The sequence below is a fragment of the Cloeon dipterum genome, chromosome 1 (genome assembly GCF_949628265.1).
Source record: "Cloeon dipterum chromosome 1, ieCloDipt1.1, whole genome shotgun sequence".
Taxonomy (NCBI): Eukaryota; Metazoa; Arthropoda; class Insecta; order Ephemeroptera; family Baetidae; genus Cloeon; species Cloeon dipterum.
The window spans coordinates 2,461,199-2,480,434 of record NC_088786.1 but is presented as its reverse complement, the minus strand read 5'-3'; the positions used below and the strand labels follow the sequence as shown (position 1 = coordinate 2,480,434).

At 39.2% G+C, this 19,236-nt stretch overlaps 2 protein-coding genes across 3 annotated transcripts; one reads left to right on the top strand and one right to left on the bottom strand.

Annotated features, from left to right (window-relative positions):
- The first annotated feature begins 1,920 nt into the window (after positions 1-1,920).
- Positions 1,921-13,596, top strand: LOC135934509 (uncharacterized). 2 transcript variants are annotated; one of them, XM_065476323.1, is made up of 13 exons: positions 1,921-2,007; positions 3,335-3,400; positions 4,172-4,501; positions 9,749-9,938; positions 10,273-10,356; positions 10,426-10,559; positions 10,789-10,925; positions 11,024-11,178; positions 11,424-11,502; positions 11,736-11,898; positions 12,009-12,183; positions 12,255-12,311; positions 12,991-13,596. In XM_065476323.1, exons 2-13 carry the CDS (start codon positions 3,359-3,361, stop codon positions 13,182-13,184), a joined length of 1,740 nt encoding a protein of 579 aa, XP_065332395.1. In that variant the 5' UTR covers positions 1,921-2,007; positions 3,335-3,358; the 3' UTR covers positions 13,185-13,596. The 2 variants fall into 2 exon arrangements, with proteins under 2 accessions (XP_065332395.1, XP_065332396.1); XM_065476324.1 differs by lacking the exon at positions 4,172-4,501.
- A 143-nt stretch (positions 13,597-13,739) lies between these two features.
- LOC135934511 (uncharacterized) lies at positions 13,740-19,202 on the bottom strand. The gene is made up of 9 exons (XM_065476325.1): positions 19,087-19,202; positions 18,926-19,026; positions 17,770-17,844; positions 17,408-17,705; positions 15,793-15,918; positions 15,643-15,741; positions 15,411-15,580; positions 14,171-14,636; positions 13,740-13,986 (listed from the first exon to the last, which is right to left on the bottom strand). The coding sequence occupies exons 1-9, from the start codon at positions 19,117-19,119 to the stop codon at positions 13,846-13,848; spliced, it is 1,509 nt and encodes a 502-aa protein (XP_065332397.1). The 5' UTR covers positions 19,120-19,202; the 3' UTR covers positions 13,740-13,845.
- Positions 19,203-19,236: the final 34 nt, after the last annotated feature.

Here is a 19,236-nt window from a genome sequence, read left to right as displayed (position 1 = left end):
TATCTTTCCAGGGGACAACCAGTGAATTTTCTCACTGTACAACCTTCTAAGCGTTATTGGACGTTTCCTAGAGCAGATTAATTTAATTTCCGTCAAGTCAGCATCTTCTAGAGGCTAAACACGATTATATTCAAATTTAGGCAAATTTAGAGTTTGCTTTCTTGGACGCAGCGGATGCTCAGATGCACTTCCTTCAGCCAATTACGCAGAAGGACCTCGCACCTTTCCTGCTGACCTAGTGCGCACCTTTAATTAGCAATGCAGATTTCACTATACGCAGTGAAATTAATCCTTCCATGCCAGGCATTTTCTTCTGGTTTTGTGTTTTATTATTAAAAGATCTCCGTTTAAAATATTTGGCCATTAAGTACGATGGTTGATGAATAAGAAAATAAGTTTAATTAGTATCGCAACAAGATCCTGTCTAAATTATCAATAAGGAATTTTAAAAATTGCCTTCCCTACAATAAAACAAGGCACGAAGAAATTGGATCAATTTGAGATTAAATTACAAAAATAAATGAAAAAGACACTGAAAAAAGCATTTATGCTTGTATTGAAATTTCGGAAATTTCAGCTATTTCCAAGCCTCATCATCAGGAAACTTGGCTTTAGAAATACCCAAGAGAGTCAGCAAATGTGCACACATACTAAACTTGAATATTTTCTGTGGGGCGAGCGTGGTTCATTTTTACCGTGTATAACTATGTTTTTGTCTTCTCTGAAGCAAAGTTACAACATTTATCTTTTCGACAGCGAGTTGCCATCCGTTTCAGAGAAGAGCAAAACCCAACCCTATTCGCGCAGCCTTTGTTTTCTCTTTCTCACCATCATTATTTCATTAAGTATTCATCAAAAAAATAAATTTAATCAAATACCTTTCTTAGCATGTACGTGATAGGTGAGATTTTTAATTTAAAAGTACAAAATTTGTGTGTTTTATAAATAATAACTTAAATTTATTATTTGAACTGTAATTATTCGTGCTTGCTTGATGTGCTTTTACTCGATAAATGTGCAAACATGTGTGGAACAAGCAATCAGCTCGAAGAATAGCAGTGTGGAGAGATGAACGCTCGCGTGTTTCTTGTTTGAATCCTCTTGTCATTCCTGCACAATTCACTCATTTGGTTCCGGCTAGGCTCTTTACTGTCCGCTTATTGGTTTTCCCCAAGTGAAGTGGCTTTCGTCCGTTCGACACAAGAATCAAATTTTCAACACTTTAAATTCCCTAATTTGTAACATCCTCTCATTTAAAATGGAATAAATAGGTTTGTTAAAAAGTTCCGTGCATTTATTTTTCCCAATACTGTTAATTTCAAGGTCAAAGGAGATGCATTAAATATTTTATTCATTGCTTTGCTGGTTAAACGTCAGGAGATTATAATAAATAGTATATTAAAAATAATATTTAAAATTCACTTTCTCTGGCATGCTTTTAAACCTACAAATTTAAATTAAATCTATTTTATTATATTTATATAGAATTTAAAAATACATTTTAATGATAGATTCCACTAAGAGATCAAAAAATTAATTGTCTTGGTTTTTGGGCAATTTTTAAAGAAATGTTATTTAAATTACAGAAAGTTAACTCTTAAAATCGGCAAATGTTTGTCAAACATGGAAGAAAGCTAATTTTCGATGAACTTGAAGATTGAGTGATGACGAGATTGAACATTTGATTGATCGGAACGCAGGCTCGATTCTACACCTGCGTAATGAGCGGAACGACCAGCCTTCGAATATAATATTGGCGCATGTATCGAACATGCGAATGCTGCTCCTTGGAGGAGGGCTTAGGCAACCCGCGCGCAATGTGGCCCCCGCCGCCTCCTCGGAGGCTGCACGATTGGTGATCACGAAGCGCGTCGCGGATAAAACTGCTCTGCGAGGGCTGCCGCACTTCAGTCTACCTTTTCTGCTGCGGAGGACACACGTCAGTTTGTTTGACAGCCGCCGCCAGAAGCTGCCTCCGCGCTCAGGAGGACTTGTCTTTCGCCACAGGTGAGTTCACACTGTCGCATGTCGTGCCCAACTCGCCTTGCGGTACATCCGACACTGCCGAGATCATCTCTTTCCACTCTTTTTGCCTGTTCCGTTTCGCATTTTTGCTGCGCTTTGCCGCCGAAAAACGCTTGCTTAAAAACAAACGGGTCGATCCGAAAAAAGAGTATAATTATAATCGGAAGGATTTCAATGAGGGACTGAAGCATTTCATTGTCTGCAACGCAAATGTGTGACAGTTGAAAAAACAAACTGCTTGCTTAAATCAATAAATTTTAAACGTGCCTCAAGCGAGAATAAAATAATGCTCATATCAAGCAACAATTTTATTAAATTAATTAAAATTGAACTAATTGAACTATGGGCAAATTTCTTAAAATTTAAAAAAAATATTGCTCTTTACGTTAAATCGGCAACAATTAAAAAATTATTTGAATTGTTAGATGCATTAAGCAGTTTATCGATAGACAATTTGTTCTACAATTTGTAAAGCCACTTGCAACAGTAAAAATTTGCAGCGCTTGGCCACGTTTTTTGGCAGATTTCGATTCCTCTCGTCGAGATCTATCCAACGGTGTATGCAACTTTTTGGGGAAACTTTGTTGCGAAATAAAATAGGATTTCAAGTAAGGAAACGGTCCTCATCATTAGAACGCTAACTTTGCAGCCACTTTTCTCAAAAATTTCCAGTGCTCATTAGGTCGATTTTGGCTCTAACTGCATCCTAAGGGATGATTTCATGCATTGGAAACAAGGATTTTTTAGTATCAATATTCTCTTTAAACTAAATTAAAGCTCCTCAGCTTAAGGTGGTATTTATTAAAATAAAATAAAAATCCAGCTGAGAATCAACAATTTCAATCTCATACGTATTTGTTGGCTGACAAAAAGTGTCGTCTCTCGACAATGGGATCATTAAACTGGATTTGCACATTTGTGAGAGAATGATGATGACAGACTTAACGAGTCTCTTTTAAACTGTTGCTCCAACAAATTAACTAAAATGTATTAACTTTGCATATTATGTATTATTTTTAACCTCTGCCCAAGTAGCCATATTTTCGCCTTCCCGCATCGGGGCTTTTATTGAAACGCCAGGCATTTGTCCCTAAAGCCGCTGCAAAGGTGCGAAAAGCAGCTAGTGGCGAGTCGGAGCCGTTTGCTGTTTTTTCATATTCGCATTGATCTTGAGTGAAAACATGTGTTCTCATGCACCTCAAATCAAATCAATCGCATTTATATTCGATCAAATCAAAAAATGTATTGCAAAATTTGAAATGATTGAATTGTTTCAATCAGTTAGTATAAAAACAATGTTTTGTTTCAGGCGTTCAACCATACATCAAGTGCCATGTTGCTGTACACATTCATTTTAGCTGCTATCGCCGTCCAGGTGAGTGAAAAACTGGTCGATGTGCTGAAAATCTGACATGAAACGAGACTGTAGACACACAAGTTGTGAAACGAGCGGACAGTGCGAGGGTGATATATAGATATTTAGTAGCTTAGCGCATGCAAAGCGTAGTCCAGTCAGTGGAGTAGAAAACAACACTCAACAAGGTCGGCGGTCATCTTCGTAGAAACAGGTGCATGCAACTGGGTCGTTGCTTTCAATTTGGACATTTTATATCAAATTTTCGAAAGTTTATACAAACAAAAAAACGCATAGACATTAACTCAACATTTTTGATATGTTTGGATGGTGTTCTCCCGCTTCCGAAATACATATTGTTTTGGCCTAGTTTCCAGAGAGACAATTAATTAAAACGGCGTGTTGACTTCCCCTCTTGACGCTCTTAAAAAGACAACGCCTATTGAGAAAAGCGGATTTCTGCGCAGTTTGTTTATTTCAGAGATTGACGGTGCGTATGCTGTCATAGCTCTATAACGCGTATTTTTTAACATTCCGTAAAAAATCCTCGAAATAAAAACAAAAATTGATGCACGCATTAAACCATTATTGATTTCCAAGTTTTTTTCATTGAAATAAATCGGGAGACACATTGTACAATTTGTATAAACACTTCACCATGCAAGCACCACACAGAAAACACGTCAGCACAAATTGTAAATAAGAGTAAAAGTGACGAAACAAATGAGACACTGAAAAGACGGACAGACGAATGGAGAGCCTGAGTGACGTTTGCCCTGATGCCTCACGCAGGCCTCAGCCGCATCCAACAGCAGCAGCGCCGAAGAACCAATCGTGGTCACTCCCGAGCCAAGTCTCGTCCTCATGGCCGTGTCCTCGTCCTCCAGTTCTGTGAGCCAGAGCCACTCGGTGTCCACGGCCCCGTCGGCCGTGGAGGCGCCGAAAAACGCGTCCGACGGCACAACGCCCCTGCCGCCGGTCACCGCGGGGCGCGCAGAGGCGCCACGCCAGCTGACGGAGGACGTCGAGGAGGCGGGCAGTGCCCCCGAGGGGGCTCTGCTCGAGGACGTGGAGAACAGGACCAGAGAGGCCCTCGCCCCCGAGGGCAGCGAGCACAATTCCGTGAGTACAAAATATGTTCTTCCTAAATCTTGGATTTATTTATTAAAACCATTATTTAGTTTATTTAATATTTAATTGCCAAATTTAGTTTATTTGATTTTAAAAAAATTTCTGTATCATTGTTTGTGTTTTATAGATATCAAATTTCTTGCAAATATCTGAATCATTTTGTTGTAGAAATTTTCTGCAGCGCACGATCGTGCATTAAGTTTTATAGCTGCACAAAGCTGATTAGATTGATTCAAATGCTTCGGTTGATTTAAAATATTTTGAATACATAATTGATGATTTTATTGTAACAATGTCATATGAATCACAGTTTAAATCTTTTTCTCAATTATGTAAATGACGTTACTGAAAATCATTTTATATACCAATTTGTGTTTTTTACAGTAACAAAAGCGACTTGTTATTTCACATTACTTTATTCACCCTGACGCAAATAATCAGAAAAAGGTCAATCACATTTTCACATAGCAAAATCGCATTCCGACACACCTGTCTGCCACACTCACACTGATTGACGCTGCACTCACGAACACGATTAGCACTGCAGAACTGCACTTCTTTAAGCCTTTAGTCTACTGCGCGCTCCCACGCAGCAGACGAGGAACAATGCGGACTGAATGCAATTACAGCAAGGATGACCACTTGACTGTGAAAGCAACGGGTCAGTAGGGTTTTTGAGACGCGTGGCTGCTGACACGCCAGTCGGCTGCATTTCTTTTTCGTTTTTTCGCGCGCGCGGACAGCCGGTCGGTCTCAGAATCGCCCGTTATCAGCAGAGCTGACAAAAGTTTTTTTCCGGCTTGTCGCACACAGTTTGTTCTTGAAATTAGGTGTGTCATAACGGGGCGTCATTTGAATACCATAACAGGATGATTGATTCGATTTTGTCCTGGCCTGCACGGATTTCGCGTGGCCACTCTTGCATGGCTGGAAATTGAATTCGCCGTTTTTTGTCGTCGCGCACCTTTATATAAATAGTGAAATTGCACTATGCGCCGTGGGATATGGCCAAGTCGGGTCGTCTCTTCTCTCTTCACGCCGGCGGAGCAAATTGTGCATGCGGAAATTTTACTTTTGAATTTAATATTCCATAAATACCAACTAGCGGTGCTGATGGTCGCGGGCGTGTGAAATACTCATAAAAAATACCACCGGGTCGTTGATGCTAATTTAGGCCCCAAAAAACTGTAGCACAATAACACGAAAAGGAATGAATGGATTATTGGATCCTTTATATGTAGCTTAATTTATTTTAAAATGCTTTTGGTTCAAATTCAAAATGTCCGTGCATTTTGATTGAGTTCTTTTAAGGCTCTTATCGGCGCTTTAGTTTTTTCAGAAGAATGAAACAGACTTTTCCTCTTTGTGGGAAAAATCTCTGAATTTTTCCGCCGCTTTTTGCACTTTATGACTAAGGGCATCAGGAGTGGACGAATCTTGGTCTAGATGAATGAAGGCACTATTTTATTCAAACAACGAGAAGTCCATTCAATATGCCTTGATAATGTATATATTTAGAAAAAATTCTTACTAAAATTTTTTTATTTCTCTCATTTAAGAAAAAAGAACGAACTGCAAGCAATTTTTTAAATTTCAAACTGAATCAATTTGGTTTAAATTTTCTGAGTAAATTTAGTTATTTATTATTTTTTACTTTAAATATAAAAGACTTTTAGTTATATAAAAAGATTCACATAATTCAGAGGAACAATTCTATATAATGAGAATTATTTAATTTTTTTTCTTGATGGAAGATGCACTTAGGGGTTGTCACAATTTTTTATTTGAAATTAAATGCAGCTTCTTGTTTAAATAAAAAAGCATAAATCCTTATGAAAGATAACAATTATTTTCTGTTTTGTATAATTACCTTTCCTGTCAAGTCATAAAGCTGGAGGATGAATTATCTCTAAAAGACTTATATTGTCAATCCCTCTCTAGTTTGAATTGAGCAGAAAATTTCTGTAGATTGAAGGGAAAATCAAAAGCTTACTAAGACGAACCATTTAGGAAATTTTTACATTTTGTACATTTAGGAAGTCATATTTGAAGAAGATGAGTTTTGCAGGCCAACACTCAAGAAATTTTTGCATCGTTTGCTTAAGCGAGTGGTTAATAGAGTTCATATTTTTTTAATTTAGGGACAGGTTATCTCTACAATGTGCAATCACAAAATTAGGACCGAGGATCAGTTAAATTTCAGATTTTGACAAGTTTCTCTAAAAAATATTTTTTTTCGCAAAATTTTGATTAATTTCGTCGCAATCTATTCAAACGTTTGCGAAATATGGGGAAAATTCCCTAAATTGTGAAATAAATCGAGAAATTACAGTAAGGAGACATGCGAACACAAAAATGTAAACGGCACACCTGGCAAATTTTAACCATTTTCCTAATTTTTAGATAATATATAAAAGGTAAAAGGATTTTTCACGAATTTTCTGTACAGCTTTTCTATAATCAACTGTCCTTTTCTTAAATCTTTAACCGTTCATGCTTCATCTCACATCTCAATCAGCATTCTAGACACGCATCATAACTCGGCGACAAAGAGCGCGAGTGAGTTAATTATGATTAGACAGACCGCGTTTGGCGGCTCTGAAGCTCGGAGATGGAGAGCGTCGGTGTCGCGGGAGGAGCGGGGCACCGCGTGACACCTCATTGTGCGATAAAAAGGGTTAAAAAGTGGACGGGACTGTCAGGTGGGCGCAGGCGACATTTCAATCCGTCGTGTCGGGATCACTCGCGATTTTTGCACTCGCACGCCGCGCACTTGTATGCGACAGATGAGGCAAGTTCGATGTTCTTGACGTGACAACGACCTTTGTGCTTGTTGGATGAACATGACAAGGCTTAAACTGCTGCTGAAAAACCACGTGACTTTTTCATTGGACACGCTTGTGTAAAAAGGACCGCGCACCAGCTATATATTGTATGTATTGGCGGCGGGAAAGCAGCTTTTTCTCTTGCCTCTGCGATTGTTGCTTTGTTTGCTCTCTCATCCGCGCTTGACGCATCGATTAGCGCCGATCACGACCAGGCGAGAATTTTGATTAATGTTATCCGCGTGCTTTTTTCTCTCGTTTGACCACAAAAATGAATTGATTGCGGCAATGACCACCGTGGAACTCGATGCGCGAATGCGACTGGAATTTGGAATTGCCTTACGAAAATCTAATTGAACGCAGACTTTCCTGTTTCTGGGATTGATCCGTGCGCAAATTTGTAAAAGAACAGTATTCCTAGGCGCCTGCTTTATGAGCATTTTGCTAAAAATTTAAACTAAGTATTATCAATATAAAGCTTTACGGAAAATTTGTTTAAAGTTATAATTAAATTTACTTGAATTGCTATCTAAAAGTTAGGAAAAGGTTTGCCGTTTAATTTTTAAAAAAGGCTGAAAGGAACAATCAACTCAATGAACTTCTTGCTCAAGGAAACAATGTAAAATGTTCTTAATTGTTAGCCTGTCTAGCATTGCTACGATGGCAAGACTTAAATTCAGTGTATAGTAATTTTAAAGCAATCCTCTATCGATTGCGTTTCTTTGTTGCGCACACTGTGTTTAGAAATGCATTATCCTGGTGCAAAGTCGGCTGTTAAAAAGCCTGTAATCGCGACATCAGATACCGGCGTTCACGCACCCCTGCCTACACGTAGAGGAACTTTTTGCGCGAACCATTCAGTTATGTCATTAACTTCCCCACTGACACACTTTTGGGACTTAACTTTAATATTGCAAACAATACATTTTGTCATGTAATCCACGTAGTGCAAAGTTTCCAACAATTTTAGAAAATTCTTGGATAAAATAAAATAGAAGTTGGACTTAATGAAAGAGTAATTAATTTTTGTTATGTACTACAAGGAAAATATGAAAAACAATTGGCAAAAATGATTGAAACCTCTCGTCACAATGTGACAATGAGCCACGGTATTTAGTTTGATAGTATTATAAATGGTGGCACACTTTCCAAAAAATCATGAATATCTATTATATCCCGAGCCGAAGCGTAACAATCCTTGTGTTCGGAGGACACGTCTTCGCCCTGAGAGCGGGAAGGATGCGTTTAATTGGACGAGAAGGGCAGTGCGCGGCTCATTGTTGTTCCAGTGTTGCACAACAAGCAGCTCGTTTTAAACGACACAGTCATATTATATCCTTCAGGGCTCGATTGAGTGCGGATACTCCATTAGGGGCAGTCGTGAAATAGACAATGGTTCACTTTCACTGCCTGCACTCTTCGAGATGAGGTCTGCCTATGCTAATGCGGTGTTATACAATTGGCGCGTCCATCGGACATGGTCAGCGAGCGCAAACCGACTCAGGTGCGAGCGTCTATTGTTTTCGGCCAACTTATGAAACGAGAGACGATTCTAACACTCTCGCCGCTGCTTGTAATTAGTGTGCCTGCGATGAGCTCATATACTCTACTTTGCAAAATTATTAATAAAGCTAAATGAAAATATTTTGAAATGCTGGTATTAAAATAAGTAATTTAATATTTAATCGTTCGCGTCTAATGACTTATTACAATTGTAGACTTTAATTTTTGATACTATAAATTCAATAATTTAAAATATTCTGCAGTTATTTATTCCATTCATCCTTTGATCCTACAATTCATACACAAAATAAAATTGCCAGTTGTTGATTTATCAGTTTTTAGGTATAAATAATAAAATGATTTGAAAATTAGATTTTTATAATCCGGCCTTTATCAATTTGCCTGCATTTTACCAACAACAGTAAACCCGTAATTTTCTTCTATGCGAAAAAATGCGGAAGTTTATTTTATCAACGATGCGTTACTTTTTCTCTCAATTTACGTGTTATGACGGCGATTTCGCATAAATTAAATTATGTAAGACGCAACGGGGTTTGAAGCGTGACCGCAGGCTTTTTAAATTTGAGATGACCAGCGCAGTGAAAGTGAAAACAATGAACAATACATATTCTGGCCGCAGTGCGAAATTCATCAGCTTTCTCGTGCATGAGTTAATTGCATTAGGTGATGCAGTGCAACAAAAATGCACTTTGCAGGGATTAATGCGACAAGGAAGTTGCTTTTCTACCGCAATAAGTAATTCTTCATCGCTTCTCTGCATTTTGTTGCGTCGCGTCTCTTTCAAAGCAACTCAGCTCCGAGTTTCATCCTGCTGAATTCGTGTCAACGCGTGCCAGCGCTATTTTTCTTTTTAATTTAATGTCATGACGGAAGGCCAACTTGGTTACAGGTTGTGTTCGTTGCTGAAGGAACAGGCTACGTTCCCGTGACGCAGTTGAGGTCGCGAGTGCCCGCCCAGTTCAGGCCTTCAGCACCAGCAACGACCGCGACGGCGACCAACGAGCAGGACGGCGTCGAATGGGCTGCGGCCCAAACTTGGGAACGACGCCACTTTGGCAACAACCACAGCAGAGTGCAGCGTAAGTTGATTACTTATTTGTGCACGCGATAACAAAAATAAAATAATCAAGAACTCTTTGAAATAGATCATTTTAATATTGATCTACGTATAAAATAAATTAGGTGAATTATTAAAAAATAAATTTTACCAGATTATGATTTGCTAAAAAATACAATAGAAGTAGCCATTAAATATAATTTTTATTGATCTCAGGGCAAGATAAAAACAACACACTTTAACACTGTTTGGGTTCTTCAATTTTTATAATTTTGCCGAAATTAAACAAATCAGAGCCATTTGAGATTTTTTGTTCGCAAAATAGATAAAATTAAAATGTATATTGACGGATTCAGATATCGAGGCTGAGTGCCAGGATGACTACATGAAAATCCGAGTCGGTTTCAACGGATCATTTCAAGGCCTTTTGTACTCATCAGGTAGATCAATCAACTCACTGCGTTGATTGGCTGTTCGCGAATAACCAAATTATTTTTCCTCGATTCAAGGGTATTCCTACGATCCTGATTGTGTTTATATAAACGGCACGGGACGCGACTACTACGAATTTTACATACAGCTGAACAGGTGCGGAACTCTTGGGAAAAACACGCAGAGTCAAGACACTCGCAAGCAGCCGGCGGTGAGTTTTCGTTTCTTATTATGTGTTATTCGCGCCTATTTTATTGATTTTCCCGAAAAAATAATCAGACCCTTGAATTGCAATTTACACGTCTCCTTCCATGCATTCACACCTACATCCCGAGTAAAAAAGGTTCTGTCAACACTTTTTGTCCAGAAAAAGCGGGCAATCAGTTTGGCGGCTGCTAATAGAATGTTTCAATGAACGACGTTGGCGAATCGAATTGCAGAAAAACTTTATGTGGAATACGGTGACTGTGCAATACAACCCCATGATCGAGGAGGAATGGGACGAACACTTCAAGGTTACCTGCGAATACGGCTACGACTTCTGGAAGACGGTCACCTTCCCTTTCTTGGACGTTGAGTGAGTTTCACATTTGATTAAAACTTGAATGACCTTTTCAGGATTAGAATGAACTAATTTAAGGAGAGTTTTTTATACAAAATTTATTCCGTGAATAGAGTGGCGACTGGCAACCCAGTGGTGTTCACCCTTTCGCCACCGGAGTGCTACATGGAGGTCCGTCACGGCTATGGAGCCACGGGCACAAGGGTCAGCGGCCCTGTCAGGGTTGGCGACCCTCTCACTCTGCTCATCTACATGCGCAGCAAATACGGTCAGTCTTTTCTCACTAATTTTTTTCCAATCATAACAAATATATCGTGGAGTTCTCTGAACAGTAAAAATTCGCTTCAGCTGATTAAAAGGGTTTTCTCCGTTCTAAAGAGCTCGAAAAAAATAACAACTAGAGATTTTTTAACTCACTGCCTACTTGTGCGTGAAATATAAGCAAAAAGGAAGAAATCGGTTAGTCAGACCGCAGACGAAGAGGAAACTGAAATAATTTTGCTCTTGACGCAGATGGCTTTGACATTGTGGTGAACGACTGCTACGCGCACAATGGAGCCAACAAGAGGATCCAGTTGATCGATCAGTACGGGTGAGTGCATCAACTCGCAATCTCCTGCAACAACTCTTCTATTTTCTTCTCTCGCTCATCGTCAAGGCATTTGCAAACGGAACAAAAACGAGCATCGTCAAAATTGATAATTCTGGCCGGATTTGTCGGTGCCTGAGCAACTCACTTTCCGCTCAACTAGAGATTTTGCAATGTTCCAATATTTGCTCAATGAAGTGCCGTTATGTTTCATCTCGCCATTTCCATATTTCCAGCTGCCCCGTCGATGAAAAACTGATCAGCAGATTCCGCGGCTCCTGGAGCGAAACGGGCGTCTACGAAACGCAGGTGTTCGCGTACATGAAGACCTTCAGGTTCACCGGCAGTCCAGCCCTTTACGTCGAGTGTGACGTCAGAATGTGTCACGGACACTGCCCAGTTAGTGACCTTTTTATAATGTTTAATTTTGCATAGCGTGGCGTCAGTGTTTTTTTTCTAAATTCATTTCTCCTTATTGTAACAATTGACGGAGTTTCATTTTTCGACAGAACCAACCATGTCACTGGAGAAATGCAAGGAGTCGGCGCTCAACGTCTGACAACCTGATTCAGTCGACGCAAGTGCCGCAGCTCTCGGAGAACATCAGCTTGTTCCAGTCACTTCGCGTTTTGCAAGAAGGCGAGTCTGGCGACGAGGACGCCTCCCAGCTGCAGAGCAAAATTGGTCAGTAATTTTTCCTTTCAAATACCATGGTTTTTGCCCTAATGCCATTCTTCGTGTGTTTTTTCAAAAAGCATTCACAGACGACGAAAATATTTGCGTCAAGAGTGGGCCCTTCACAGCTTTGCTAGGTGAGTTTCCTCAATCGAGAATTCATGAGTGCTATCGTTTTGCATAAAGCACAAGGTTATATACCGTCTAGATTAATTTAAGTATTAATATTTTTCCTTATATTTATAAATGATTATATTAATCGCAGATAATCGCGCGTGCGATATCCTTAATTGAAGTTTCATTTTTTTAAAATGGATCCAGAATTAACTGGAAAATCTACAGAAGTCTAATTCTGTTAACCATTTTCAAAAACGATTACCACTTTATTTCGGAAATCGGAAAAGGCACAGTTATTTCCGGGAAAACTTCAAAATTGGTGTGCAAGTAGGAAATGACGTGCTGGCTTTGAAAATTTAAAGTTTTGGCTCTGTAGATTCTGAACACTGCTGATTAAATTTATAGTTTTTCATGTGTTATGTATAAAATTTCCAAGCAACCATAATTTTGATAATTTTACCAGAAAAATCGATGTAAAAGTTTGAAACGATTTTCCTCTATTCTGCCCATTTTACAATTTTTTCCAAGTTTGGTAAATTAATAGAAAACGGAATTAGGCGTTATTTGGAATTATTTGTCAGTAAAAATTCAAAATACTAAAATAATCTTCGCAGTTCATTTTATTTCTTAATTTCAAAATAAAATTCTCCATTTATTTTCTGGCTACCAATTTTCCTTAATTGTAACTTTTTTCTAAAGGTATGGGATGCCTGGTGACTGCATGTTTGGGCGTTGCCGTGGCGCTGCTGTGCTTCAGGGTGAAAGCCCTGAAAAAGGGTGCTCCGCTGGAGCTGACGGACGCAGAGGTGCGTCAGAACCGCGAGCTCTTCATCGGCACGAACCCATCGCTGCACTCGATCGATTTCCTCACCCACAAAGGCCACATCAACTGAGACCTGAGAGCCGGTTCTCCTGAGTGCGTGCGTGATTTTGAAAGTTGCTAAGGACGACACTTCGCGAGTAGTTCGCAAGAAATGCGCTTTTCGAATAGCAATAATCTGTGAATTTTAGAACTGGTAGAACCTTTTGAGTAGAAATTTGGCGCCAAACCTTGACACCAGGGAAAGCCCAAGCGGTCCAGATTTTTTTTCTACAAAAAATGAGGTATTTGTGAAGCTGGAACTTTGAACGTTTTGAAAGGCAAGGAGAATTTGCCGACCTTTGGAAATTGTATCAAAAAAGTGACCTGGTCGGCGTCCTCTCCTGCCATTCGCCCGAAATTCCGAGGTTTCCGCCAAGTAGTGTTTCGGCCTCTTAACCGAACCAGTTGCTCGTTTTCCCCACCAAATAGAGAGACAAATTGTAAATAAACTAGCCTGACTCGTTAGCATGTAGAGTTTTGTGTGTAGCTTGTAAAAATGTCATTTTACCATCAATCGTTTCATTCTGTCCACCTTTTGCTATAGTTTTGTAAGAGCAGTAAGCTAATTTATTGAAACAATACTGTAGATGCGTGTACCAACCATGTCCTGACTTTATTAACTTACAATAAAAAATGAATAACTTAAATAATGAGTCCAGATCACTTCTCATCGCATATATACAGTATGTATCTCAAGAATCTGCTGGCTCGACGTAATTTCTTGGAAAGTAGCCTTGCTTTCCGTCAGGTGCTCTCACTTCAACCCATTCGTCACTCACAATCCCAATGAAGCGCACTAATGATCCTTCTCGCAACGATATATCCGTCGGATGCTGTAACATTATCAGTATTTTGATCAAGTTTCCAATCCAAACTGATACAAATAAAATAAAAAAAAATATTTTACTGTGAAAATTCTTTTGGATTGTGTGGTAATGAAATTTCCTTTACTTTCAGACGCAATTTTCCAATAAACTTCCTTTGTTTGTAACTTTTATAGCAAGGATTTGAACAAACCTTTGCGTTGTAGTCGTAGAGAACTCGCATCAGTTCGCCGCCGCCGTTGTAGGATCCTGCGACTCCATTGCTATCGTCGTCGAACTCGCTGTCGTCCGAATTGTCTTCCATCGATTTGCCGTCCTGCAACGAGTACCCTTCGGACTTTTTCGCATCACTTTTTGAATTGAATAATTTTGACGTCTTGGATTTTTTGGTGGACTCCTGCACGACAGCATAAACCGGCTCTTCGCTATCGTCGTCAACCAAATCTTGAACGAAAGGGTCCGTTGAATATTGTGCCGGGAGAGTGCCGTAGAGCGAGTTGTCAACCATGAATTCGTTCGATTCCGCCGTCCCAGACAAAGCTTTCGGAGCTTTCGTTTTGCGCAATGTCGTTGGAGTCGGAAGCATATTCTTCAGTTTTTGCAAACTATTGGACGACATGTCCAACATTGTCGCACCAAAGTTACTGCTACTCGTTTTTCTAATAATTAAGAACGCATCCAATTGGGTAAGTAAAAAGGTTTTTTTGTTTTAATTTTTTAATTTTGACGAAATGTCACGGGTCGGAGAGCAAAATTGGCATGAGGTCCCGAAATTCACACAAAAATCAGTCTTTATGCTAGTTGAATTCGTCATAAAATGTTTGTGATATAAATAATCGTTTTGAATATGTGCTTAAAAGTTGTCCAATCACGCGTAAAGTTTTCTGAAAATTTCAGAGAGGTGCTTTGTTTAAATTCGATTTTTCGACTTTGTTTTGCAAATCTTGTCAATACGAAAATTCGGGTTCTAACCATCCAAATTGGAATTCGTCTCGAGCTTCCCTAACCAGCTGAAGGGTCTTAAGGGTGCTTATCCTCCACCCCAAATTGTTACACTTCAATAACCCCCTTGAAAAAAGTAAAATCTCTTCCAGGCTCGAATTTTTTATTCCTTTTGCATGTTGCATAAATATTCTACTGTTTTAAGGGTTTTATTTGGATAGTTTAAAATAGTTTTAAGCCCTGAGAAAGCATGTATGGAAGTACATTTTTGCTATTAAAATTACAGCAGGGGCCGAAAGAAGCTGCTCGTGGAAGGTCAAGATGAGTTTAACGGTGTGCGGTATTTGCCATTCTCATAATTATTGAAAATTTTTGGAAAAAATAATTTTACACGCAATCAAATGGTGCAAATTTTGTTCAGTTGCCTTGACTTCATGCCAAATTTTCATCTCCGACCCGTGGCATTTCGTCAATGTGAGTTAAAAACATACGCATTCCTACAATCTGGTAGCACAATATCGGATGTATCGCTCGATCCATCATTAAAATCTGTCTGGGTAACAACTGCCGGCCTCTCGTTGTTATTACCATGTCGCTGAACGAACTTGCAAACTTCCTGCGTCACGTCGTCTTCGTAGTAATTTTTCCATCTGCTCAAAGCCTGAAACTTATCGGTCAGTCCTTGCCTGTACAAAATGTCAAGTTGGACAAAAAAAAAATCACCGATATCGTCGTCTGGTACTGTTCCTGGAACGTTTCGAGGAGGACCTCTTGCAAGTTCGCCAACGAGTTCAGCCTCTGCTCCTGGAGTGCTTGCAAAGTCTGGATTTTTTTTTACTAAGATTTTTTCATTCACGTTTTTCACAATATTACCTCAAGCGCAAGCTCCATTTTATACTCCCAAGTGGATCTGCATTCTTCTAATTGTGTCTCTGCCAGGTTCACAGCAGAGCACGCAGCTTCCCACTGCTGATGTGTCTTTGTCACGACATTACCAGCCTTCAAAAAAATATTGTGATTATGTAAGGATTTATTCTTAAAATAATAATAATTTTTCCAGTAAATCGCGGAAAACTCCTGCGATTAAGAGAGTTTGACTAAACAACACCGCGGAACTAATTAAAGCGAAATGAAATTTTCACTTGAGGATAGAGTGTATTTCAATACCAAACTTTTGTATTGTCTGGAACTTTTCTGGACGAAACTGGTATTTTTCCGGTATTGTTTCTGAAAGGAATATTTAAAATTTTCTTGTCTTGTATTGTTTTTCAAATCTTCATGTTTTGGTATTGCTTTTCTGACAAAAAATCTTGTTTCGGTATTGTTTTTTTTTAAATATTCTTGTTTTTGGGATTTTTTCTGGAAGACATCTTTTTTAAGTTTTATATTATCAAATCTTACTTTAGCATTTTAATAAAATTGTCGTTTTGCTTGATTAAATATATTCTAAAACTGAAACTAGAGAGGGGACCAGGGACAGGGATTACAGGATTCCCGTCCCGTCCCTGAGGGACGCGGGTTGAATTTTTTATTTCAAGACAGGGATGGGACGGGACAGGGATAATCTTCACCGGGACGAGGGACAGTTTTATCGGCAGCAATGGCAGAGTGCAGCATTAAAAGCCTAAAGATTCTCACTTTATCAGTTCGAGGAGGAAAGGAAGCAATCAGGGTTCACCAATTTTGCAATACGCAAAAATGCAACACTGGTTTTTTTTTAGAAAACAGTTGGAAAAACCACTAGTTTTGGTTTGATCTGCATTTTACGGGATTTCACCCAGAAAGAATCATTATATATTTCGTGCCAAATAGTCAGAAATTTTGGAATATTGCGATGAGAGATAAAATTTTCGGTCTCTTGGTATAATTAGTGCAGGGTTCGCAAAAACACGCATTTTTTCGGAAAAATCAACTGCATTGCAAAAACCTTTTTGCGGATCTATCTGCAATTTTTATTGAAAATAAAAAATTTACACGACCAAAAATAGGGATTTTTAAAAATTAGAAGAATTTTTCTATGAAAATTTTTCTACCACCATAAAGAATTCAGGAAAAAAACAATATTCTGGTATTGCCTTTTCCAGTATTGTTTGGTATTGAATTTTGAAAGAAAAAAAAAACGGCAAAACAAGAACAATACCGGAAATCCGGTATTGTATTTTGGTCTTGTTCTTGAAATACACTCTACTTGAGGAAGACAATTCTGACGGTCGTGTAGAAATAATCGGACTTGCCCTCTTTGGTTAAACTTTTTAGGATTTTTATTTTGTTACCCATGAGTGTTATTACGACTAGGGCACCAGTCGGAGCCGAAACATGTCGAGAAATCTAAACTTTAACCAACAAGGAAAATTCCGACAATTATTTCTACACTACACAGCAAATGCCGCGATAACTGTGTTGTGTTTCCTAATTGTTACTATTATACATTCATGCGGTGATTGAGTAATTCTTATCTCAATTTTTACTAGAATATGTCTCGTAATACCTTGGCGGCCTCTTTCGTTCCCACTGGCAAATCCTGGGCGGACGCGCGCGCCTTTTCCAGTTCTTTGGTCTTGATTTGCTGCAGCTTTTGTTTGGACTGAAGTTTGGTCAAGGCGTGCTTGACGGCCTGGTGCGCTTCTTTCACAGTTTCATCCTCTTTCCGTCGCTGTTCCATTTGCCGATTGAGTAGCTCAACATTGTGGTCTAGTTCAGCGTTTAGCTTCTGGACCGATAAGTTGATCAGCACTTCAAAATCGGCGCACAGCACGTGCGAATTTTGCCACGACCCATGCAAAATACTGTTGAGATGTTTTTTTATTTATTTTATTTGTAAACTAGCTATGCAATATATCAAGTTCTCACCCTAATTCGTTCTTGGCCACAGATATTTTAGCTAACCTACCTAGCGCCTTGCCATGGGACTCCTCTGCTAGGACCCTGGATAGGACAAACAAATTAAATTTTATTTAATCGCATAGTTTTAGTGAGCGAGCCTGATCAACTCAGCTCGTTAAAATTAGTCTTAGATTAAAGTTGTATATAAAAAACGATAACGTGTTTATCAGTATGACATGATTCTGACTGACCAAAACAAAATATTGACAGTTAGCGTAAGGTGTGTAACCCAGATATTAATTTTTGAGCACGATTTTAATAGAATTGATTGATGAATTCAAGCTTAAAAATGTTTGAATTGACAATTTGCTTTGGTTGAAAAGAAATAATCCATTTTTTGAAGAAGCCACGGTCACAAATTCAACAGCAGAGTGATTTCCAGTGTTTTTTTTTTTTAAATAATTTTTCCATTCTTAGGCATGGGAAAAACTAGTAATTTTTATTTTTCTTAAGATTTTACAGCCATATATGCTATTGGATTATTTTTCGAAACGAGATGAGTAATATTAGTTTGTCAGAGTTTGAGTTATGTCCTAAGCCGATCAATCTTGTAATTTTATAAGTTACATTAGATTTTTACTAGCTTATTTTTTTTTTGCTCTTTTTATCCCTGTCCGAGGACCGGAGGACCGGGAAGGGCGCGCACTGCACTAGCACGAATGCTGAAACCCGGGTCCCAATAACACCGCGAACGGATTGAATGGGCGCACCAGGCCGCACGCAGGGACCCAGCCCACTCAAGGGCCACTTGCCTCCGCACCGAGGACTGCATTGAAACGCTAGACATTTGTCCCGTGAAGCCAAATCACGCATGCTGGAAAGGTGCAAACCAGCAAGTAGCGAGTCGGCGCCGGTGCGCCTCCCAGCCCGTTGAGCAATTTGAGCAGTTCAAGGAGTCACTAAACTAACCACTTTTTGCCATTTCTGACCTTGGGTAGCCAGTATTAGATCTCCGAACTGCTCAAATACCTCCCATTGCTTTGACACTCCTGAGAGTGCCTTAACAATGCGAGCCAACGGGCTGGTAAGGTGTCCTAAGCCGATCAATCTTGTAATTTTATAAGTTACTTTAGATTTTTACTAGCCTTTTTTTTAATTAACACACCCAGTTTTTTAGTTTTACCTTGATTTTAGAAATTCTAGATGATCTTTCGTTCCTTTTTGTTCCTCTTTGACTCTCTTGACAAGATTTTCATACGATTGGATATTGCCGAGTTCCGTGTCCTGCTCACACACACAATCAGGTTAACCCAGCTTGCTTCAGGAGATAGCGGATTAACATACCCAAAATTTGGTCTTGAAAGTGGCCGTCGCCATCTCACACCCAAGTGTCGATAGTGAGCATCCAATACTGGAGTGAGCGAGCTCACGGCTCAACTTCCTCCCATGTGGTTTTTATCAAGAGGATATGATTCACTCACAATTCGTTATCAA